This window comes from Channa argus, chromosome 19, assembly GCF_033026475.1.
Source record: "Channa argus isolate prfri chromosome 19, Channa argus male v1.0, whole genome shotgun sequence".
In the NCBI taxonomy this organism is placed as follows: domain Eukaryota; kingdom Metazoa; phylum Chordata; class Actinopteri; order Anabantiformes; family Channidae; genus Channa; species Channa argus.
Genome location: NC_090215.1, coordinates 10,177,947 through 10,203,749, shown reverse-complemented (window position 1 = coordinate 10,203,749; position 25,803 = coordinate 10,177,947). Strand labels below are relative to the sequence as shown.

Genomic DNA, 25,803 nt, shown 5'->3' with positions numbered 1-25,803 from the left:
TTTGACCAAAGTCACCTTGAACAATCAAATTATCTCTAAATTTAAAACCACAATCACTCCCAATCAATCAGGGTTCATTATCTACCAAACAATTTCCATTGCCTGTCAAACAAACTTCCAGTCTCCCTTTATACTGTAAATGCTCATCTACATACAGTAGTTAAAAGACACATGTTCTCAAATAAAAGAAAAACAGTGGACACTTTTTTTTTTGAATGTCTTTTAATTCCTGATCACACAAGGCACAGTTGTGTTTACTTTAACCACAGTTAGTGAACTTTTCAAAGTCCTGGAAAAGTGAAAATCTCCGAACTAGCAGCCAGCTGGGTATGTGGGAGTAGACAGACACAAAGAAAAATTGCTCTGTGCATTTCATTGAGATTTACACCCTGTGTAGTTAAAAGCAAATGTCCTCATCCTTAGGGACTATATTTAGAAACGTTTTTCTTTATTTTTTATTTTTTTATTATTTAGAATCACATGCCTTCATGGTGACCAAAGCAGGATAAGAAGTAAGTCTTGGCCACAGAATTTGAATTGAAATATCATGACACTTCTTGCTACTGGAGCAAACCAATCAAGCTGACTTATTTTAAAATGTAATACATATTCATTATACCAAAAAAAAACAAAGATTTCCAGCAACAGATGTAAATGATGGTGCACTGTTAGCTGGCAGGGAGCTGGTTTGGCACTTTCCAAAAGCAGAAATAACCCATAAAAAAATGATGTATTTTGTCCCTGAATGACAATAAACAATTTACTGTGTTTGTTGTTTAAGAACTGCTGATTGCTGTGTTGTTTCCATCTAGATCAGAGTGATATCCCGCTCTCAGTCTCATCAAAATCGCACCATCACAACCGACAGAAGTAAATACCTTCTCCCCTGACAGGATGAAGGGAGGAGGCTTGTCTACACTAAAAGCATTTTCACACTGCAGGACCAATCTCCAGCACTATTGCCCCGACCAAGGTCATTTCTGTTCAAACAGCAAAGCCCAAGATGATGTAGTGAACTGATATCCCCGGGTCAGCATGGTACATTCCATCTTGGTATCGCTGGGTGGTGTAAACTACCTCTGGGCTTCAGCATCCAACATTTTATGGTTCTAGAGGTTACGGCTGAGCATGCTGATTTTTTTAAGGTGAAAAAAAAAAGCTCAGCAGATGCTGCAAAATGCCCTTATCTCCTCATCCGTTGTCAGGCCCAGATGTCCTGTAAGTAGCGTCTCTCCTCTCTCAGTCCTGCCAGTCTCTTCATGGCCTCCAGTTGGTCTACCTGAATCTGTGTTTTGATCATCTCCACCAGGGTGTCATTCACGTCTTTGGCCATGTTCTTAGCATCCCTGGAGCAAGCAAAAACAGTATGCAAGTGTTAGGGAAGGGATAACACAATCAATGGACGTTTCTGAAATAAGGCTAGGTGTCTCTTAGCACCATGGCAAGCTAATATTTTGTAAAACCAGCAAGTGCTGCCAGTCCAGAGTACACCCTGAAAGGAAATTGCTGATATCTCTATCTTGCAGTTGCAGCATATTGGGAGGACATTCACCATCCAGCAGTGATATATTCTGGGTCTGAAGAATTCACACAGGTCTGATGTTTCAAAAAGTCAATTACTTAAAGGTGAGTGAAGCAGCCTGGTAGTAATAAGAGAGGAGAAAAGCTAGACAAACAATGTGATTCTTTGCAGTACATTTGTTGCAAGACTTGATGTGTCTTGTATTTTTTACTGGCAGAAACAATGTGCTGTTATATGAAAAATGCAAAGAAGTGAATGTACAGTATGCTCTATAAATGCTACAAGCCAGGAACAGTTTTAGGCGCAGGTCACCTAGGCAGTTGCCTAGGGCGCCACCAGCTGGAGGGGGGCTCTTGAACTTTATCTGTCTTTGAATGTCTGTCGTGGACCTGACAGTTGTCAGAATTGCTCCATTGTGCAAAATTAAAACACTGAAGGGTTTCTGAGCAAGTGATTCACAAATTATGTCAAAAAATAATAATAATTAAAAAAAAACAGAGTTCCAGTTTCGCTTAAATAACAGCATGATTGAGGTCTCTGCACACCTGACAGGCGCATTGAAATAGTCATAGAGTCTCATAAATAACAGCAGCAAAGAATAAAGTGACATAGCAGGTGTTTTGCATGATTTCCAATGATAATTAAAAGGTAAACACACCTCCACAGTGCTCATATTAGTTTGGCATTTTTGTTCATGCAGAGGTTAATGAGTGTCTATCTAAACCCTGCCAAGACCTTCCTATTAAGAAACTGACATCTTCTCCCGTGGTATAGACCTTAAGTGAGCAGTGAATGTTGTATAATTAAAGAAGAAAATGTGATCTTGGACAGTCTAAAATGAAACATTAGCTCCTTGGTAGAAAAATGACAAAGACTGAGTGTGATGTAGATTCATCGGTAAAAGTAACCTTGTTAGAATAATACAAAGAGCTGAATAACCATGTTATGTTCTATATCATTTCCTGAACATGGATAAAACAGGATGATAAATAACAGGAATGGAAGAAATAAAGTATTCTAAAATAAGGCGGTAAGCTAGAAAGGTCAAAAACTGTATGAAGGTCACAGTACGTTGACATGATTCTCTTCTACCCACATAGTTTAGCAAGAATGACACTTGAGCAGCTATTGTTTCCTTTTCATGAGTACGATACCTTGATCCAACACAAGGTTATTCATAAGCCAAAAGATGAATCAGTCTGGCTGCACAACAACCTTACTTCCAATGACCATGGCAGTATTTCACTTCAAGTCTTCGAACAGCCTACAGTCTCTCTCCACACACACACACACACACACACACACACACACACACACACACACACACACTTAAACTCCCTGTCTATTTACACTAATTATGAACAGGGGTCAGTATGGGCCCTCTGACAGCTGTCAATCATAGCAAGCCTTATGTTATGTTTTTCCCTTGGTGGTCCCAGCAAACCACAAGGTGGACATAATGTGGCTAAATTGAAATGCTCTTTCGAAATGGTATTAGTCCACTTTATTGGGTAGGATAATCTTCAAGAAAAGTTCTAAGTGAAGTTTAAAGAACAATATTTACAACAGAATTACTGTCTTACCCACAGACATAAAGGCAACCGTTCTGATTGAGCAGGATGTCAGTAAGGTGCTGACTGTTGAGAAGCAAGTTGTGTTGGACATATCTTGGTCTTGCTGCTGAGGTAGTGGCGTCTCCCTCCTCCTGGTTGTCTCTGGAGAAACACACCTTGAGGTGGTTGAGGGTACCACTGGACACAAAGCCCTCCAGCTCCTCTCTGGCAAAAGAAGGAGGTATGCAGAGACACATCCAAACATTTCAGGTCAATGTAAATTAAATTTCCTGCATCATAAACAGGTTGTGGTTGATTTGAGGAACTGAATGTATCCCAAACTAGAAACAGGAGATTCACTTGCTGGTCTGGAGAATAGATCATAGGATAGTGACAGGGGTGTTTGAGTTTGTAGGATAGCCCCTGTCTGTGTAAAAAAAATACACACTTTTTTTTTTATTATAATCAAGGAATAAATGTAGAAGCGGCTGACCTAATAATGCCAAGTATTCCACAGTATTTTTACTGAGTGTTTATCCTTTCACTCCCAACACTCCCTTAAGATATTTAGCAACACACAAGACATGCAACACCCCAGAACATTTCCTATGAACAAAAACACCTGTCAAACTCGATAAAACAGAACTATGATGGGCAAAAGGTCTGAGCAAAACTGTGCCAGACACCCAATTTATGTTGTTTAACAAGCAAAGTGCAAAAAATATGGATTTCTTAAGCAAGGTCGAGTCACTGGTATAAGCATCTTTTTATAATCAATCCTCCCAGCCTTGCAGTTAGGGGTAACCTTGCTCCCCGTCTGTGGTTAAGTTGCCAACTTCTTCTTCTGCCTGACTGTTTTTACAGGGCCTGGGGTGCTATTGGAAAGGAAGGAAGGAGGAGGAAGGTTGTGAGGGAGTAAGGTTTACTGTGGCTCAGAGCATCTTGTTTAAAGTTAAGCAGTTGGAATGAGCACAAACACACAGAGACAGCACCAAACAAACACAAACTCATAACAAGCCCTGGCTCCAAGATCATGGGTGAAGGTCTTTGCCTTGGGGGTCCGTGTTTTGCTGTAAACCCTAGACTAAAATAAGGCATTTTTGATATGACACTGTGGTGTGAATACTAAAGGGAGAGAGTGCTATTGTTGTATTTGTTCTATGTGAAATGTCCAGAATTCTCCTGCAATTTTTAGCATCTAAGCTTTGATTGGAGACAGAGCCATTAAAGCAATTTTATGATCTGGATCGAGATGTGGAATTCTAAAGTCTGTTTGAACATGTGGGCAACACCAATAACAACAAAAAGAGGGATTGGTGGAGTCTTCTTTGCTTGACGTCCAAAAGTGAGTCATCATCATCATCATCATCATACCACCCAACATAAACCCAGTGGGCCTCCTGGTCACGTTCCTCTAAAGCATGAAGTCACGTGCCATAAACACAAATCTGAGTGGGTGAAGAAGAGTAAGTGCGGTGGAGGGGAGGACAAGTTTGATGTGACAAACAGCCCGATTGGCATCAACCTCTCACAGGGATGTTAAGTGCTGTGGCTGATTGAGGCACATCACAAGCTTTGTTTTTGTTCCTAGAAAATTCTGAGCGAGATCAGAACTTTGGGGCACACCCCGTTTCAAGATTTCATTCTTTTTATTAGCATAAAAGCTGTTTATGCAAGATTAAATTTTGACCCTTTCAAGTGTCTTCAGCTTAACTTTTCCTTAAAAATCTGGGATTCGCAGAAAAACGCAACAAACTATGCTAAGAGGGTCTCTGCATTTCAAGGCCAGACATCAAATTGCACTTACTTTTAGAGACATCCAGCAGAGATGAATGCAGCCAGGCACTTCAACAACTGCAGGTATGTTGTTCTCATTCTGCTAACCTATTTAAATTGAGTACAACTCTTTGCGTGTGGCTCATAAAACATAGACTAATCGCTTTGGTCAACGCTGTGGGGGTGTTCATCAGAGAAACCCACACTGTGAACAAACACTGCATACTACCTGGCTGTGAGCTGGTATTTAACTAAGGGATAGAGAAAACAAAGAGGAACCAACAACATCCTCTCTGATCTATTCTTGTGTGATTAAGGATGCTAATCCATTCATACTATTTAATCCTGCAAAGGAACTCAGTCAGTGCAGCAGCACTGAGTACATGCTCACTGCTGATACTAGGAAGTCCTGATCAATAGACAGCATGGAGCCAAAGCCAACTGATCAGAGCAATGATCTACTTACAGGGGGATGCCAATTAACAAAGCCTTACTATCGCAAGAGGTCAATGAAGAAACACATGCAGTATTTATTTTAAAGAATGACCAGATACTTCTTACAGACAGAAAACACTTTGATTGGTAATTCGATATGAGAAGTTACAGGTATATAATGAAAAGAATATGTAATTCCGAAAAACTGGTCAACATTAACTTATACATTTTCACATCACTCCAAGACAAACAGACAAGAAAATACTGCCCCCCTTCGGCTCCTACCTAGAATACAGTCTTGTGCCAATGATGAGCGCTGATCCAAGACACTCTGGGTAATAAACATTGGTTCAGATGCATTTTAAAGGACTCAGCATTTTAATGAATCGAGTGGCAGATCTGATTATCATTTCCATTATGGAATCTACTAAATTAAGCTTTAACTTTCAACAACCTTAAAATAACTCAGTCATACGTTACTTCAAATTTAAGAAATGAGCATAAAATATTTCTTTTTAAATGCTTAATAAATAAATGCAATACTTCACACTTAAACCTGAGTTAACAGGTTTTTTTTGACAAAAACAAGCTAAAAGACAACATCATAAACCTATTGACAGCTGGTGTTTTACACATCTGGCCTACATACATATGAAGCTACATTTCAAGTCCAACATTTATTTTTCTTTTAGTTCCACTGACTTGACAGAAAAATATGTTCACCGGGTATTTGCTAAATTATCTGGCTGTTGTGTTGGTGCAGGGCAGATAGTGTTAAATTGGCGTTACGGCTATTCTTTTACTGAAATCAACTGCTTAGTTAGTGAAAGCAGCTAGAATGGACCCTAAAGCTCGAGCTGTTGTCTGTAAACTGAAACGACCAGAAATTATGACCTGAAAGTTAGTTATGTTAATATCTGGTACATTTTTAAAAGTGTCAAGACAAAACGTTTAATTAGAGATTTGTGAAAACTGACTTTTTTAAATCAAATTCCTCAAATTAAATCCATGTTCCTGTCTTGAGTCACAATTACGTGCCAATGCCACAAGTACCAGGAGTTCACTCACAGCAAAAGAACATATGGCCTTGGCTAATACAGCAGTACATCCTTAAGCTGAGTGCTACTCAGTCATATAAAACTCGTGTATAGAACTGAACACGGTCCTCATCGTACACACAGCAAGATGTTATGCATGTCAGGGATTTAACCATGTGATGTGGATGTGGACAGCAGTATGTCTGAGTCTCAAAAGTTACTCTGTATACATCTGTATAAAATATATGGATATTTGAGTGTATAAGATCTGTGAGAAACCACCAAAACTGAAATTATAAAAAATAGCTTACCTGAACAGGTAGTCTCTGTCTTTGTGGCGACAACCAAAGAACAACCAGGTCTCGCCAAATACAGCCACAGGGTTCTCCTGCCTTTCCTTCTCTCTGAAAGTCAAACACTGGATGTTAGCAGTCGATCAATACTAACAGACGACCAGACCAGATGGAGGAGAGAGAGTCCTTCCTCACAGCAAAGGTTAAAGAAGAGTAGTGACACCATTAAGCACTGTCTGCAATGACAATACATTGAGTGGCACAATTGCCTAATGCACGGAAACGACTGTGCATTCTGCGGCGAGGACATTATATGTATTATTAAATTTCACCCAAACAGAAGGACGGATCCCATCACTATAAACAGTTACTGAAAATGAAACTGGGGCCTGTGTTTTTTGTGTGGGTGTGCTTCTTGTACGTTTATGTGTTTCAAACTGTGCTTGAGTGCAAAAAAACTGCTCTAGCAAAAGTGATTCCTCTTGTGGCTTGGGCGTTTGGCAAAGCTCCCAGAATCCTTTGCAGGCAATGGCAACGCAGCGGCACAAAGCGGCTCTGAGGATTCTGGTATCTATGCCACACACCTGCTGCAGAAGGTGACAGCTCTCTCCCAGATAACAACAGTTGACCCCCCAACCTTTCATGATGCCATCAGTCAGTTGACTCTCTAAAGAGCTTGGTATTTTCTGTTACCGCGTTCTGCAGGGGGTGGGGGGTGGGGGGGGTGAGAAAATAGATGCGGGTGTTGAATTGACTAACCTCAACTAGTGGCTGAGAGATGCCACACAGAGGCACTGAGACTGGGCCCTTTGTACTGTGCCTTCCCTTTGCTATTCACCAACACACTGAATCATGCTTTGTGTTTTTTCGCCTGTCACAAAATTAAGATGGCAGCCAACATTTGTGCTTGTTGGAGTTGTATTGTGAATAAAAAAGTAGGTAAACACAAATTTTGTGCCAAAATGATTAGTTTGTTTAACAGAACATTAACCAGAAACTAACATATGATTAGAGACTCCCCTCTAGATATTTTTAAAAATACATTTTAAAATTTCTTTCTATAATAATTAGTGTTCAAAATTCAATTACCTTATTAAAGAGTGTAAAATACATCAGTAGCTCTTAAATTAAAAATCCAGACACTATAAATATGCAAATATTTTTCCACTTGATGTACCTATTGTCTAAGTCTCCCAATTCACTAAAAGTTCATGCTTAAAATTTAAATCTTAACATGTATTATATTTGGTTGAAAAAACGAACAGTGATGCAGCTGGGGGGGGGGGCAGCGGCTCAGTTGTTTGAGTGACCACCTCCCAACCACAGGGTCAGAGGTTTGCGCCCCCGCTCTTCCTGGCCACATGTCAAAGTGTCTCTGGGCAAGACACTGATCCCCCAACAGCCCATCCCCACCCCCAGCCGTGCAGTGTCGTTCCCAAGCCCGGTATAAATCAGGGAGGGTTGCATCAGGAAGGGCAAAAACGATGCCAAATCGACATGCGGACAGATGATCCGCTGTGGCGACCGTGAACTCACAGGATAAACCGAAAGGACAAAAAAACATTTTAAATAAATAAGGAACAGTGATGCAGCTCTGCACTAATTTGCACCAGTTGAAAAAACTAAAATCAATACAAAACTATGACAATGAGTACAAAAACAAAGCTTAACTCTCCATTAATTAAATGAAAAAAATATATAAAAATTTGTTTAAACTTTGTGTCTGTGAATGAGTCCTGGTAACAGAGCTATCTGACTGACTTGATCCAAACTCTCAGATCTCATCCATTAGCATCCTGGACGAGATTCTTCTGATCTGCAAACAGCCTCAAGTAAAGTCATTTTAGTGGGCTCGTCTCTCTCCTCTCACCGCCTGCCCTAAAGGGATCAATACCAATATGAAAAACCTGGATTCCATTCTTACCCCACCGGCGCCGTTCCCTGAATACAAATCACATCACATCACATCACCTCACTATAACAGCCTGCAATACAGTCTCAAGGGGAAGGCGGCATCTACAGAGCACTCCATTTGGGGTCAAAATCAGAGGCTGTTGCCTTTCAGCACCATGCAGATGTCTTATCTCATATCGTTCATTCATTTCCTTTGTAGTTCCATGCAAGTGGAGTTGAGTATCTTTAGCCAGTAAATGCAACAAGAACAAAAAATAAATGATAAATAAATGAAAGAACTGTAAAGGTGTAATCTTTAAAATTTACACACATATAAATTCAATGTACTATTTTCAAAATGTTTTTTAATATGGAAAGATGCTGAAAAGCAAAATGCTGTAGCCCAATTGTAATCAGACTGATAAGTGGAAGCTCAATATTTGTTCACACAAACACACAAACTTTAATACAAGTTGTCATATTGAATGTGCCAAGTATGCCTGCTGGCATACCTAAGTATTAAACTGAGCAAACAGTTTTTCTTTCCAAAAGAAAAGCTTGTTAGAGCTGGTAAGGAGATTAAGGCTAACCACTCAGTTAAAATACAATATTTGTTTAACTGTCACTGCTCCAAGCTAAATAGACAGACACTGAAAATCACAGTCTCCATAAAATCCTTCCACACAAACTACAGCAATCAATGCTAGACTACTGGGGGCCTTATTAAAATCTCCTAGTACCACCAAGTGAGTTTCTGACCTTTAGAGGCTCTTATATTTGTTATCAGTGCTGCAAACTCATACAAAGTACTTTTGAAAACAGCCATTGATTAACAGTGGGGGTCGAAAGGGGGAGATGTAGGAAGATCGAAGTGTCCCCATGATATTTTGTTGCTAACAGGACCCTTCTCAGGCCTTGAGGCAGATACGGCATCCCGTTGACAAACTGGTGATTGTTATCTCCCGTCAGAGTGCAGCGTCAGCCGCCAAGGCTTTGTTTGGACTCTGAAGTTGGATTCTGTACAATGTTGCTTGCCACGACAGGTTTTTTGCAATCCTGCAGTACAATATTCAGCTAGCAGGGGAGAGGATGGGAGACACAAACATAGAGATGGGACTGAGGAGGGAGTAGAGTTGATTAATCTGTTCATGGTGAAGTGCCTCTTGAAATAAAAACATATATATATATAATATATATATATATATACTATGAATTTTAATTAAATACATTTTTATATGAAAGTCAGCAGAACAAGATATTAATAAAACAAATGTGTATTTTAATATCTTAGAATTCAGTGAGCGATGTTTGTGCACTGCTGTAAGGATCAAAAGTGAGACTTCATATCACTGCCTTGCATCAGAGTGCTGTCCCTCTGGCTCAGCCTTGATCATTAAAAAGAGGAGTCTGGTCTGTGAGTAGAGTGACCAGGTCAGTCTGAAAACACGTGCCATCTTCAGCTCTCCTACATCCCAAAGGCGCAAACACCTCTCACCCCAAATGACCACCCATCCTCCCCAGGATCTGCTGCAAACAATCCACCAGTGCGACCACTTCAGCCAGAGCTGTGTTACCTCTCAGAGCAATCACCCACCATAACAGAGGAGACGTCCAAGGAATTTAGAGACAATTAGAGTTGACTGGGGCACAACCTCATTTATACAAAGCCACCCAAGAGTTAGACATGTCAGTCTGACTAAAACGGCTTACTCCACTTTCTAACAAGCCATGGTGGCTGTAGGCCTGGTTTAACGCAGAGGCACCAGCCCAGATAGAAAAGCTTCAGTCACATTAAATCTATCTGACAGGTCATCTTCTTGCAATCTTGATTTAGCTGTCAACTTTGTAAATTAAACAAAATGTCACATTTTTTACGTGATATTTTCCTTCAAAATGATAGCACTCCTCTGGCTTTTGATGCTTGAAAAGCATGGCGATATCTACTACATACTCAGCTAACAGTCAATAACCTCACACTACCTCATCTACAATTACAAGCAACTTACTCCAGCAATGTGGTCACCACCTACTGGACTTTTTACTTTCAAAATCAATAATGCCCCGCTTTTGGCTTCTTGCTGTTCATTACAAACCAAGTCATGGACGCGTGCATTGGAGAGGGTCTAATTTATTCCTGCTGAGACGAATGAAGCATCTAAAATAATCCCTGACGTGATCACAGCCCTCACTGCTAGATTCATTATGCCTTATGAGATGTACATGACGCTGACTTTTATCGGCTTTGAGCAAGGTCTCATTTAATCGTCTATGCAGATTACTTGAAAATGTGCGCAGATGATGTGCACTTAACATCACTTCAACATTGTGAATATTCATTATGGGGATGCAGTCTATGTCACATGGTGCACCTGTAAGCACAGCCTGCATGTTTCTGATGCTTGACATGAACATTTGATTGATCTACTTCAGCAACCTATCTTGTAACAAATACAAAACGGTCATAGGATAAAGTACATTACCACATGCACTTGAATCCTCTTGACAGAGACATTTGCAAATTGGGGGATCTCAACTTAAGCCATGTTTGCCTCACTTGTGGTGTAATATAATATCATAATGCAGTGCTGAGTTTGGTATACCTTTGCTGGAGGAAACCAATGAAGGGAGCAACTCCTGTGCCTGGTCCGACCATTATGAAGGGCACTGATGGGTCAGGAGGAGGCCGAAATGAGCAGCTGGGCCTCAAACTCAAATGGATCTAGGGTCAAAGGCCATTGGAAAGCATTTTAAACAACGAGAGTAATTACAACAATGCTGAAAGGCCACTCTGGGCTTAGCAATCTATTAACTGGTCTACCTAATATTCAAGGACATACTAATGAGAAAACTCATGAACCTTAATTGGAATCCATAGAGTATGTGGCAGAGAGGATTTACTTGCTTTAATTTAAATGAATGTTTTAATTAACCACACGCAACTTGCCCAGAGATTCAGTGTCTTACACATTCAAATCCAGAGCAGAACATGTAGAAGCAACACGCTGAATCCATAAATGCCAGACACTGCACACTTTTCTAATATTCAGCCTTGTCTTTTACTCAAGAACCTCTTGAACTGTAATATTTGAAGGAGAATGGGCAGTCTACCTCTCTTGGTATTTTATTACAAAAATCAAAACAAGGGCAAAGAGCATAGCCTGCAGAAATACATGTATTTTTTTTAACTACAAGTGAGTGTTACAACGGTTACAGCAACTGTGGATGGTTATACTCACAAATTTGAACACACATATGTCAGGCGAGACCAAGAGCCCACAAATATTCACTGTCTAGTTTCAGTCCTCTATATTCCAGTGTACTCATTACCTTTGACAGAGACGGCCTGCTGGAGGATTCGGCCATCCCAGGGAAAACCAGGCCAGGATTGCTGAGGTCAAACAGCCAACCAGTACACAAGCCTCGCCTCCCCATGGGCCGCCCAGAGCAAGCCGCTAACTCCACCACATTGAAGACAAAATGTAGTTTTCCTGGGTGTCTAAGAAGAGAGCTATAGAAATGGGACCAGGGAGATTGAGATGGAGAAACACAGAGATGGAGAGAAACAACAGTATATGAGAATGTGTGCAAGGCATCCAGACAGACAGTGACAAGCAGAGGGACACACGGATGAAATTAAAAATAATAAAATACAGAGGGGAAAAACAGATGGGCACAGAAAGGCACAAGAGAGAGGATAACTTTTCAAAAATACACAACGGTGCTCTTACAAATGATTCACACAAGATTGCCTTAAGACAAATTCCAGTTAAACAACAGGTGTATAATGTAAAAAGGATACAGGGACATGTGACGCAATGCTATTTACAGTGGGCATGACCCTGAATCGTAACATGAGATGAAGTGTAAAGCACACATTTATCTGTTACCTGGAGCTACATCTTCGGTGCTGCTGGCCACAATATTTTATTATTAACATTGAAGCTACAAAAATCCAAACAATTATTTATAAATTTTACTTTTCCACTTTTTAATCGCTTACATTTTGCTAAGAACTCCAACTCCTTTAGCCATTATCTTAAGCTGTGGTACTTTTTTTGCTATTTGTTTACCCGGTACTTTTAATATTTTAACTCTTCTGCACCAGGTAATTATTCAAAGCATTTGTACATTAATTTAATCCAAGTTCTCCAACTGCTTCACCATTATCTTCTGTTATTACCAATTCCTACATACATTTTTAACCCTATTGCATTAAGTCTACCACTTAACACAAACATATGGATGTGAGATTAGAATATTAATGGTTTTACTTCGACCTAAAAGAATACTCCCAGAGAGTTTGAGGATCTAAAAAGACATTTGTTTCATTCTAGGCCCCCCAAAAAATCTGCTCAGAGTGACAAACAAATAACTTTCTGTCCGTCTTGTTTCAATAAAACTGCCTCTGCCTCATCTTCACTCCAGCCTTCACTGCCAGCTGAAGCACTCTCCTGCTCTCTCATCCCTCACTCTCCCGTTTCTGTGGGCCACTGGAGACCTCTATTGACCACAGCATCAATAATGCAGGCCTCTAATGTCTCTGCACCATCTGATAAACTACATCCACAGTCTCTCCTGTCTATTCCCTTTGCCTGTACACAAACACACACACGCAGACACAAATGCAACTAAGTGAGGGACTAATGAGAGGAAAAAGTTGTTGAAGAGGTGAAAAAGTTCTGACATTGCATTTGATGTTGCTGTTCCACATAAGCTTTAAAGCAAAACTAATGGATGCAGGTTTAACAATAAGAGCAAATCAATGACTGGCTAAGTGAGTCAAGAATTTACAACACTTCGGCTAATTTAAACTAAGAACAATAAGCTAATTCATATGCGATTCATATGTACAGTCCCCTCCGCCTAAACCACTGAGGGGAAAGAACCTAGGCAAACAAAAACACATAAAACATGGATTACAAACGTGGTCTGACAAATGGAAAACAGATACGCACACTCAGCGATGAGAAACATCCCCATAGCGTGAAGCCGCCTGCACCACACCTCACTGGGTGATGAGCTGGACATAGTGTTTTGCCGACTCTTTTTGTGTAATCAGACCAGAATATCTTTATCCTCGTGCTCTAGAAGTCCTTACAATGCTTTTTTCAAACATGAAGTTGATATCATTTGACCATCATAAAGAGCTGCCAAATTGTCCAAACTGTCTTTCTGGCAGATTCCCGTTTCCACAGAGGACTTCAGAAATTCTGTTAGCTGTTAGTAACTGCTGGATGCTTGGTCACCTCTCTAACCAAGGTCCTTCTTGCCTGAATGCTTGATCAGAAAGAAAACTCCCGAAAGAGTCCTGGTGGCTCCAGACTTTCACAATAATCGAGGCCAATAAGGAAATGGTTTTATATCATAAATACATACAAGTAATTCCATTTGCTACAGTTAGACTTCCATTAGGTTCTACACACATCTGAAAGAAAATTAAAGAAAACAGAATGCACCTGACAATAATCAGCATTTTTACAGCAAAGGAACTTGATACTTTGGTTAATGAGCCCTTTCATTTGGTGTCTGTCTGTGTCAGCCATGAAACAGACTGACGACATGTCCAGGGTGTACTCCACCACATTTGTTCAATTACAGCTGGGATCTGCTCTATCATCCCTGTGACCATTAACAGGGTAAGCTGTTTAGATAATAAATACATTATAGCTAAGTTCACTTTCACCTTATAGGTTATTGAGTCTAAATGATGGGAAAAAGTGTGAATTTTATTAGTTTAAAATTATATGCACAAGAGGGGGCTTTATGCTTTCTGAAGCCCACTATGTATGGGCTACAGATACATTAGGTAATTGTAGATGTAGACGATGTTGTCAAAGTACTAACAGTAGTAATGTATCTGATAAAAGAACTAATTCCCAGATTCTGCAAAAATAAGCGTCAATAAAGTCTATAATAGTCTATCATAAAATCTCTCAGCTCTAAGGTCACCCTACAGCTGAACAAAGTGTTCCTTTATCTCCAAAGTTCTGGACAACTACTGAGAGTGAATAGCACTAACAAGGAAATACCAACAAATGGCTGGACTCTTTTTTTTTTTTTTTGGTACTCCAGAACTGATATGGAATGGTAATAGGAAGATATGTCCACAGGTGCAAGCCTAGTGCAGACACCTCACAGTAGCTGTTTTTCTCCAAGAAATTCCTGATTGTGCTAACTAACTAAAATTCCGAGAAAGTTTCAATTACAAGTTTCTGCCAGAAGGAGAGGCTACAATTTCTAAGTTGAGAGGTTTTGTGTTCACTCGATACATTTCTCTCCTGGTGGCAAGGTGTTGTTGACCACAATAACCACCCAAAGGCAGAGCAGAAAGCAGTGCAGTGCAAAGGTCTGCAAACGTGAAAAAAGGACAAGGACTGTGCTAAGTGACAAGTGGCTGGAAAGACAACCATGCTTCAACCCAAGACAATTCATGGTAGTCCACCCTTGATCCTGAGGGCCTAAATATTTTTATGTTTGTTCCATGTGAGTTCCCTAACGATAAGATGACTTTGTTTTAGATCATGCCAACTGTTCCATATGATATGATGCTACTCATGATGGTAAGGGAGAGCTGCAGCAAAATATTCTCTGTGTGTGTGTGTGTGTGTGTGTGTATGTATATATGGGTTTTGATGGTTTAAGATTAGAAAATGCTAAGCTTAATGAAATTCCTGGAGCTGTTTGGATGTTATGGCAAACTCTCTCAAATGTCAGGTCATTTCAAAGCTCAGTTCACTACAGTGAAGGAGTTGGCAAGCAGCTCTTCTTTGGATAGTTATGGATGTCCTTGCTGACAATAGTGCAAGATCAATATATATTTTATCATGTCTACTCCGACTGTCTTGTCCAGTAGCACCTAATAAAAAAGTATAATATATCAAGCAATATATCAGGATGCTTGCACAAAAATAAACACCAACTTTTTTAACAAAAACATATACACAAAAAATACAATTTCCCCATTCGTCTTATTCTCGGAGGTATACTGTATCCTATTAATCGTATATAAAGAATAACTTCATATGTTACATGAGCACTGACAAATTTTGAAACAGAACTATATCCCCTCCTTCTATTTGGTCATCACATTGTCATTAAGGCCAAACTCTGTCCAGCTTTCATATGTAATACATGCAATCTGAGGCTACTAAGTAAAATTAATCAGCTGTCTTATAAGAAGCATCTATATAAATGAGAGGAAGGTAAAGTCATATTTCTGTTGTAATTACCTTAATGATAAATATGTTCCATCTTCAAATAAATTATATATAAATTGTTCCCCTATTATGCCACAATGTAAATGCATTACCACTAACAATACAGGTTTTCATAACTCTAAAAACGTTTTTTGGTGTATTTCAAAACTACTTTCACATTCAGGTACTGTTCTCTGGACCACTGGATTACATGGAAACACATGCAAAGATTACATTCTTCATCTACGAAAATCCCGTTGAAATTAGGAAGAAGATTTAGACCTGCATCATTTGATAAGAATCAAAAGGACATATGGCAAATAATCATTGAGAATTGTTATTTCAAATAAATTTCATGCAATACAAAATGTATGTTCCATCCTTATTTTTGTGCCACCTTACCTGGCTGCTGAATAAAGCCTGGGCTGCAGTTTCGGCAAATGCTCTGAAAGGCAAGCACAACTGTCAATCATCTTGCTGTCTTGCTAAGATTTTGTTACAGACGCCCGTGACAGGAGACAAAATATATGAGTCTTCTCAGTCCACTAAGATGCACTACCTCCCAATCTATCCCCACTAACCCCCACCCAGGTTACAGTCTTGTTTCTAGGACACACTTCTATATTTATGAAATTACAAACTCAGGGTTATGAAATCCCAAGTGTCCAGATGTGGAGCCAGTAGGAAACAGATTGCTTATGCAGACCTTATTTCAATGCCAGCCATGAAGGTGCCCTCTTTTGGGTAATATGTAGTGTGCATTGCATCCGTGAGAAGGTGTCTGACAAATCGGGAAAATAAGAGTCAAGAAATAACTGTAAACCTTGTAGCAACGGGAAAGGCTATTGGCTGCGCTGTGCTGACCACCATGAAGTGTTGTGATTGAGAGTTGTGTGATGTAATTGTGTTGTACTTACATTTTACTTGTATGTCAGTAATGTATAGACTTGGAGAAACAAAGCTGCACTACATAACAGCTGACACACATTTTTCTGTTAAATTGCTGGGAAAGACAAACAGTTGGACTAAATCTGCTTTTTCTGGATTTCTCTGACGTATAAACAGCTCAGGGTTTTAGGAAGACAGTGCCACACTTTGATGTCCATTTATCTCTTTGAGCTGGGAATATATTTAAAAAATGGTGAAGCACTGAACATTAGTAAGTTTGAAAGAAGGTTTGTGAGCAAACATAGGCCTTGTCCTAGCAGCTCTTGTCTACTAAGAATATATCTGCATGCCATCAGCTATCCACAAAAATCCATCTGATGTGTGGCCATTCAACTTTGTAACTATACAGCATGTCAGTGTGGAGGAGGAAAAGTACGATGTGTTCAATGTGCCATCTCAGTGATATGGAAAATAACTTTCATTTTGTTTTTAGCTCTTCCCATACAAAAACAAAACCAGTTATATGGAAAAAGCCCGGGGGCTTTAAAAAAAGGCCTTTGTCAGGATAAAATTGGGGCTTGTAGCATTTGTTTTCCTTCTTGTGCTTTTACGTATTAACAACTTTTGGTTTTGTAAAGTCTATATTATCATAGACTTGTATTTGATGAGAAATGCAACTAAATGTAATTTTTTAATTATTAGATTAATACATTAATTTTTAGTTCTTATTGTTTTGTATGTACATTTTTAGAAAACAGTCAAAATACTAAAACCACTAACATTTTCTACGTAGTCTGCTTGTTCTATTGGACTAACATTTAAAACTAAAGAGTGTTTTATTTATTATAATAGATTTATGTTTGGCATTTTTGCTTTGAATATTACTTGAAAAACAAAAGAGTCACCGGTAAATGTTATCTGAGTTAACACAGAAAATCAAGCTTCAGTGAAGGAGACAATTGAAGAGAAGTTCAAATGTCTGGCTTTGAAAAATATTTAATTGGAGGAATGCTCATTTTAATAATTATAAGATTTAATAATTTTAGATTTGGACTACAAGCTGGCCCTGCTTTGTTATAATCAATTTACCTTTTCCTTAGATGCAACACACAAAATAATTTGTAAGTAAATCTGATATTATTATTATTATTATTAATATAAAAAAAGACTAAGCTACAACAGAAGTAACAAAAAACAAAGGTTTGAAATTAAGGGCAGTAAGAATAACATCTGCCAATCAACTTGGTGACCCTATATCTATCACAGAGTGAAAATCAATCTATCATCTATCACGATGATATTTTTGGTATTTACAATGACCACCTCACTTTTAAAACTTATTGTTTGTTTAGTTTGTTTTTATGTTACAGTGAGTAATTCAGTATACATCTAAAAATACATGTTTCAAAAAAGGTGTCTTTTCCAGAAAAAAATACAGTCCCCAGGATCCTGCTATATTTGTGTAAATTATCATTTTCAGGAGTATCATCGATCATTCTGCACAACAATGTAATCTATTGCATCTCAAAAGTCTCTCTGTGCTGCAATTTATATGCAGAGGTACCATTTTAGTGGGAAAAAAATTAGACGGCAATGTAGCTGAACATAAAAGTTATATTTCTTAAGATATATGGATAGTTTCTGTGGCTGCAGATGAAATTAAGGAGGTTGTTAGCATTAAAGCGTTAAGAAGAATTCTCTGTGGGAGGGTTTTTTCTTTTGTTAACAGCCTACACATGCTAATTTGAAGTTACTTCTGAGAAAAGGACTTGGTCCTGGTTTTTCCAGACTCATTTAAGGTTTTTTTTTCACCAACGTAGAAACTGGGAATATATGTGACATGCACAATTTTCTCTGTGAGCAGGACATGTTACTTCAAATAATTTTAAGCTTTTCTGAACAGGGAAGAAAAGAGCTCTTGCCTTATAATGTAGGGACAATTCTTTAAAGGCTTTATTATAAGTTATATTGTTTTATCTTTTCTAAGGGTCACAATTGAGCTTAAAAAAAAGGAGACTAAAACTGCACCCTGCTACAATTTTATTTGAGCCCTGAGATAAAGTAAATTGAAAAAGATGTTCATAGACAGCATTTGGTTCCTTGGGGCTATGACCCCAACATTTTCATCTGGCACACTGTATGAAACAATGCCCATATAAAAAGAGACCTGACTGCGAAAAGCCGGTATCATTCTCAATTTATGCCCAGTATTTACCTTTATACAGAGTGTGCACTTGGCCAAAGGCACCTGGGCCTAGTTACATCTCTCCTCATTATTTATAGTTACTGTATAACAGCATAAACAAGGATCAGCAAACCCCTCCACTTCGGTCGAGGTAATGAACGAAGAAAAGGGTAAAAAAATGCAGCAATGTACTTTAACAGTGACTCACCGAGTCAGAGTTGCCCATTGACCCATGATCTAAGCTGAACCTGTGTACTTGTGTCCTTGAAAACCTCAGTGGCTCACCAGTGAATGGCCCCATGTCCCCCAAATAACAGCTGTTGCCCTGAAGGGACTCAAACTCTACATTTTTCACAAGGGCACGATTGTCCTGATTTTTGCCAATTTCTGCATCAGTTCACCACAGAAAAAGGTGCTGTGGTTGGCAAGTAGGGCAAAAATAACTGACATTAGAGTAGGCCGAGAGCTGTGACACAGCTGTTTTAGAGGACAACTCAACTTGTATGTAAAGCTGTAGCCAAGTAATTTCACTGTCTGCTAAGTTTTGGTCACAGTTGATTAGATCTATACTGAATGACCAGCCAAGTAAGTTAATGAGTTGAGGGAAAATGTTAGTTTGTCACCAGATGTGGGTTTAAAGGGTAAAGAGAAAGTTGGTGTAGATGGCACAGCGCAAAAAAAAATAAAAAATCTCTTAACGCAAACCTACAGTATCACCATTATATTCACAGAATCTGTGACACAACTTATACTGAACCAACATGGACCTTAAAAAAAAGAGACAAGGAAATAAGTCACCCTTTGGGGGGCCCCATGTCAGACCACTCAGTATAAATGAATGCGCTGACTTAATCTGCCCTGACATTACTGCACATTCTGAACTTGATTTACTGGGACTATAGTGACCCCTACTGGACGCGAATAATGTGGACAGACAGACCTATCTGAATAATAAATACAGTAGACTTGACATAACCTGAGGTCTTTTAAAAGTGAATTAAATAGCTCTCAAGTAAACTATTCCACTGATATTTTGTACAGGTGCAGTCCACATCCCACACGTGTCAATCACTGCAATTCCCTGTTTGCGTCAGGCAACATTAAAGGCTGATTTTAATTATACACAACTCTATGATAAAAAAAAAAAAAACATTAAAGAAATATTGAAAACAGAGGTCTGTTGTCTTGTTAAGTTCTGAATATGCATAACAGTAAAGTAAAATGGAACATGAAGTAAAATATAAAAAAGATAAATATGATGTTTTATCAGATTTTGTACTTCAGAGTTGTTTTAATGCAGCCTCTTATTTAATGCATCCAGCAAACATAGCATTTACCTACTAAGCTTGATGATCATTGACTACAAGTGACATGACAGAAGGAGTTCTGACCTATGAGGAGGTTGAGTGGAGGTGAGCAGGATGGGAAGGCTGTGAGGAGCTCCAAAATACTGAGACTCGGGTCCCTCACAAACAGGTTGTAGTCTGCAGCGCCTTGTTTACTGCAGAGTTCCTGCAGTCTTCTCCTCTGCAAACGGTCCCCTGTATGCTCCACCAACGCTCTCAGAAACGCCTGCCAAGGAAAGAAGGAGAAAAAGTATATAAAGTCGCCTCGAGTTGTTCTGCACCTCTGTCAGTAATAGTGGTCATGATTTATTTTTTTTTTCCAGGTTTTCTGGTTCAGGTACCTACTCAGAACCATAAAAAGAAACAAATATTATTTATAAGCAAATAACTGTAGAGGTAGAACTTGAAACCACCCTAGTTAAGGAATTCATCCATATTAATATGCACAATACATATTAATCAGTAAAAGTGGCATTTAGGTTTTACTGCATTTTAGGTTGCCAATAAATTAGCATCGTCAAAAAGGCTTTTTTTTTTATCCTGTAGCAAATTAATCAAAACAAGGTAATATAATCATTTAATATGTTGCATTTTAAATTGTATTTCATTAACTGCTCATCACTGTCATTGTAGGCAGTGGTTTAAACAATAAGATTTAAAGGGATCATAAAGGAATATTAAAGTGCAGTTTCTGCTAAACTTTTAGAGTAATTTGACTTTATTCTGCAATCATTTATCAATTCAATTCAATAATACAAGACCTTCAAATATTTGTCATGTCTAAGTGTTCTGTTTAATTTCACTGATTCATTGCAGTCTATGAGTGTACAGAGATTAGTGGCATACTCTTGCAGCTTGCACTATTAAAACTACTATGCACACTCCCATATCCATCCAATGTAGCCAGCACTTCACCAAGATGACTAATGTTCAACTAAAAAGGCTAAAGAAAGTAACTGTATGCAATTTCATGGTATTCTGGATAAATTTGTCATGAGATGTGAACTTTTCTTCAGCAAAGCCACAGTTATCAAAAAACACAATATTTATAAACTGATAAAACACAAACAGTCATGATCTCCAATGTCTTTACTGAACAACAATATTTGTGACTCTTGTGATGATGAGATCACATTTCATGGCCAAAGTTACTGAACTGAATAATGTATTCTAATATTTGTTTCAAAAGAAAAGGGTAAGCCAGCATGTGCATATCTATCTGTATTTGACACTACTTCTAGGATCCCAAATATCAAAAGGATTCAAAAAAATTAGAGGTCTTTTAAATGCTTTAGTAAAATAGATTAACTGTTTGTATCATAGTTAGGTGTAAAATAGAACTCATACTGCCTTGTAAGGCAGCCTTGTAAATAGCAGTGTGACCTGATACAATTAACTTGTGTGAAGTTAATCATGCAGAAAAAGGAGTTTGCAAATGTAGCAGAGACAGTTTGCAATTAGGCCAGTAATAATTCCCTGATGTTTTTAAATCACTCTGACCAAATACATCTGTGCATATTATTTTTATCTTATATAGACAGTAGTATTTACATTATGGTTAAACATGGCAAAATTTTAAACAATACTCGCCCTACAAAGGGCCACCTTTGTGCCGAGCCGGATAAAATAGGAGGGTTGCAGCAAGAAGGGCAAAAACCTCATGCCAAGTCAACGTGTGGAACCTGTTCCACTGTGGCAACTCGTAAAGGGAGAAGCCAAAAGCTGTTGATCTTTGACTTGCTTTTTTGTAATCACACAGCTACTGGATGTTTGCCATACTCTGATAGTTTTAAAAATGTCTTTTATCCGTCAGTATGCTGTTTACAAAGACCGGCAAACAACCAATGCAGCTATTACCAAAAATTTATGATTTTCAATTTTGTTCAACCATAATGTTTTTATTCATTAATGAAATGAACTTATAATGGAAATCAGGAAGAGAATGTATTGCTGTGAAAAAATAATTTCAGAGATGGAAATTAGAAACAACACAAGCAGCACAGTTTTACAGCGGTCACTACATTATTAGTATTATTAAAAAAAAATGTTTTTAATTAAGTGAGCTCATGAAGGCCACATCTCCAGCCAAAAGCTAAGCACTGCCAACACTCAAAACAGTAGCCATTTGAGTTTTCCATTCACCACATGTGAGAATCTCCAATACCCCAGAGGATCTGGCACGTTTAATCATTATTTTATGCTTGGACATTGCATGAGTACATTTAGTCTTGCCCAAGTGGACAGAACCAAACTAGGGTACCATGCAAATATTTTGGATCCAGACCATGTCCTGACATAAGTACCAATTAAGTACCAGTGGGCTTGTTCAGTGAAGAAATGTGTGGAGAAAGATTTTCAAAATATAATTGCACTTTTTCCTGAAGAGCTAGACACTTTTCTCCAAGCTCTGACAGCACAAATAAAAGCAGTGTGCTCCAGCTGGAGAAAACATTACACTTACAAGTACCTTTCCTCTTATTACGCTGATATGCTACAACAACAAGTAGCATATCACATGAAAAAGTGCTTTTACTTAGACTTTGCAGAGCAATGTGTGGACATACTACCTTCTTAGGAACACTTCTCACATCTAGACACCATGTGAGCAAGTACTGCAGAGAAACGTTGGGGGGGATGAAAGATGGCACCTGGGCACCTGTAGCCAAGGAGGAAAAAATGCCATAGAATTATTGTGAAATTAGTATGAAATATATCACCATCACATAAGTCTGTCATCAATACTGTGTTCTCACTGCTGTTTTATTTTGTATAGTGTCAATGCAATGTTATAATGTTTTGAGGTTGTTTTTTTTTTAACATGGATGTTAAAATGCACTTTACTTTTTTTCTTTGTGTCCTTTTTTAGAGAAACATGAACATGATGGTCCTTCTGACTCTGAAGGCCCAGTCTAAGGAGCATGGCATCCACTTCAGAGGCCTTGTTTGGGCAGAAGATCTCAAAAGAATCCCCCGGCTGATAGATCATTTTTGGGTAAGCCTCAAGAGATAAAAGAAACATAGTTTAAACTGCGATGAAAATGTATCAGTTTACAGTAAATGAAGGTTATGCTGTCAAAACCTACAGAGATATCCAGTTCTAGTAGAAGGGCTTTCTTAACGGAGTCTTCTCTGGTCAGCTGAACTGCCCTGCATATGGGCACCTCATGCAGAGTTTCTCTGTTTAACGGTACGTCACTCTGAATAAAAAGACAAATATGAAATGAAGTATGAAGCATTGCACAAATATTAGTTTTACCAGCAGGAGCTTCCCTCACCTGCTCTACTGTGTCCACAACCTGAATAGAAACATCCAGGTAGGAAGGAGGCAGAGCAGGAACATTAAGAGAAGACTCTGACAGTGGGGGCAGAGAGACTGTCAGTGAAGCTGCCAATGCCACATGGGAAACTCCAGCATCCCCAGCATATGTCTCTGGTGCAGATGCAGTAACACTGGCACTGTCACAAGACTGGGGTGCCAACTTTGCGCTCCCTCCTAGAGAAGATGGCCCGAGATGGGAAACAGCAGTCTGTGTAGCAGAAGCTGAATAAGCAGATGCAAATTTGGAGTCTGTGTATACTGATGGTTTGACTGATTCGCAGTTCAGATGGTCAGTAAGCTTTAGGAGGTTAAGCTGGACATCTGGTATGGATGTATCAGGAGTTGATGAATCCTTTGGTGAATCGCCTACATCCCTTTTCAACTGAGCGGTCCCATCAGAAGCCATTTGTGATAAGGCTTGTTTGATAGCGTTCCACAGTCCTTGAAGCCAGGGGTCTATAACTAACTCCAGCCTGGATAGAATGAAGTACAGATAATTATAGAATGAAAGCAGTTCAGTAAGAAGAGGAAAATAGGAGCTTTGTGTGTTATGAGCCTAATATAGTTGGACTTTCACTACAGAACTTACCCTACACCATCATCCGCATAGCCTGTCGCATAGAATTGTTTGGCACCAAGTTCCTGTAGTCGACGCTCAATTGTCTTCCCACAGTTGCAGAAATTTGAATAATTTGTGTCTCCCAAAGCTGTAGACAGACACAAGAAAACAAATAATGTTTGCCAGTAACTGTTCAGAATGTAAACATCATGCATGTCCACACATTTACAGATGAAGTGCAAAACAGCCACTTCTGTCTCTCACAGGGGATTTTACCTAAAAGTGCATAGGAAAGGTGCTTATAGTGGTCAGCAGAAAGGGTCTTCGTTCTGATGCTTCTTACAAATCGAAGGGCATTGTCTGGTGGTTCCCCATCTCCAGTAGTGGACACAATAAACACCACAGGGGCATTTTCCGTCTCCAAATTGTACTGAAATCAGTTTTATGATTAATCAATGACTAGTGTTCCCACAGTCGGTATGAAAACACTTAATTAAACAATGATTTCTGAAAAGGCAACATTTACTAAAATGCTGATGTGTTACGGTGTCATTCACCAAGCAGTGTGAGAGGACAGCTCTGCTTCTAGTGAAAGAGTTATAATCTGCTATAGCTACCTTTTCATTCTCGCTCAGGCAACTGAGCTCAGCTGCCAGTCCATGCTCCTCTGCCTCCTCAGCTACTCCCTCAGCTATGGACTGGGCTTGGCCTTTCTGGGACCCATACAGAACCACAAACCGAGGCTTCACTTCACAAGGCATACTAGAGCACTTAGAAGAACAAAGTCATTTGTACGGTAAAACGTTGTGTAACAAAAGACCCTCTACATAGCAGTCATGTTGACATGTATGGAAAAGTATAGTTGTTACTAATCATATAAAAATGGCTCCGTTCTGCAGGCACGTTCTAACATAATTTCATTATTTCATATTACCAACACAAGATTAAACCAGTGTGGAAGGTGACGTCGTGAGCTCCCACTTCCCTGTAGCAGAGCTCATCTAATAAATGATTTTATAACCAGGTCGAAATCTACAAGTTTCTACCTTTATATACAAGAAACACTGAGAGGTGGAGTAAGTCGATAAGTCGTAAGCCAATAAGGTGAAAGATATGATCATGATACCTCAGCCTAATACTAAAACTATTATATCTCAACTTAATACTACTGCAACATTTGACAACTAAGACTTAACAGTCACAGTGTCACACAATCTTTCCAGAATTGTGAAGCCTAGGAACCTAAAACCTGAACAGCCGACCCGGCAGCCGTCCTTGCCGGACGTTGCGTCGGTTTTCACTCTGACAGCAAAATGACCCGAAGTGCACGTGGAATAGAACATGTTATTTGTCTTTCCCATCTAAAACAAAATCGAACACGTGTTCTTACATTAATTAATGGTTAATGACAACTCTGTTAACATTGAAGACTTTTCCAGACTTGTAGACATCTAATCCGTGCTTACATTTTCAGCGAAAGTAGTATAGCATGATAAATAATAATAGAATACAGATTAAAATTTCAAAGTGAATTTATGAGCATGTGTAATTTTTACCTTTTAATATAACACTTCAACCCAGCACTTCCATAACAAGCCGTTCCCATGAATGTATTTAACTATGGAGGAATTCACGCGAGATTACAGCACGTTCTGATTTGACGTGATCGGAATAAACCACATTGCAGAAAATATATTTTTCAGCTCCATCATCTAAATATTGCGTATTAAAAACATTTAATGATTATTCTGAATTGTGTACAAAGGGTAAATATTTGTGCGTTGTCATTGTGAATAAACTG

The 25,803-nt window shown here is 38.9% G+C and overlaps 1 protein-coding gene across 3 annotated transcripts; it reads right to left on the bottom strand.

Annotated features, from left to right (window-relative positions):
- Positions 1 to 210: 210 nt before the first annotated feature.
- On the bottom strand, positions 211 to 25,710 carry mtrr (5-methyltetrahydrofolate-homocysteine methyltransferase reductase). 3 transcript variants are annotated; one of them, XM_067486073.1, is made up of 15 exons: positions 25,559 to 25,709; positions 24,620 to 24,772; positions 24,279 to 24,432; positions 24,033 to 24,150; positions 23,400 to 23,916; positions 23,208 to 23,321; positions 22,966 to 23,122; positions 22,692 to 22,780; positions 20,170 to 20,350; positions 16,108 to 16,150; positions 11,837 to 12,017; positions 11,110 to 11,228; positions 6,635 to 6,727; positions 3,106 to 3,300; positions 211 to 1,346 (listed from the first exon to the last, which is right to left on the bottom strand). In XM_067486073.1, the coding sequence occupies exons 2-15, from the start codon at positions 24,761 to 24,763 to the stop codon at positions 1,202 to 1,204; spliced, it is 2,250 nt and encodes a 749-aa protein (XP_067342174.1). In that variant the 5' UTR covers positions 24,764 to 24,772; positions 25,559 to 25,709; the 3' UTR covers positions 211 to 1,201. The 3 variants fall into 3 exon arrangements, with proteins under 3 accessions (XP_067342174.1, XP_067342175.1, XP_067342176.1); XM_067486074.1 differs by lacking the exons at positions 211 to 1,346; positions 3,106 to 3,300 and adding exons at positions 3,308 to 3,950; positions 5,572 to 5,617 and having other exon boundaries at positions 25,559 to 25,710; XM_067486075.1 differs by lacking the exons at positions 211 to 1,346; positions 3,106 to 3,300; positions 6,635 to 6,727 and adding an exon at positions 6,753 to 9,583.
- Positions 25,711 to 25,803: the final 93 nt, after the last annotated feature.

Excerpts from the sequence above, each read along its gene's own strand:
- mtrr (XM_067486073.1), bottom strand. The coding sequence starts at position 24,763 with ATGCCTTGTGAAGTGAAGCCTCGGTTTGTGGTTCTGTATGGGTCCCAG. Across the intron at positions 16,151-20,169 it reads TCCACTCAACCTCCTCATAG|AGCATTTGCCGAAACTGCAG; the intron begins GTCAGAACTCCT and ends CTTGCCTTTCAG. Across the intron at positions 3,301-6,634 it reads GACAGAGACTACCTGTTCAG|AGAGGAGCTGGAGGGCTTTG; the intron begins GTAAGCTATTTT and ends TTCTTTTGCCAG.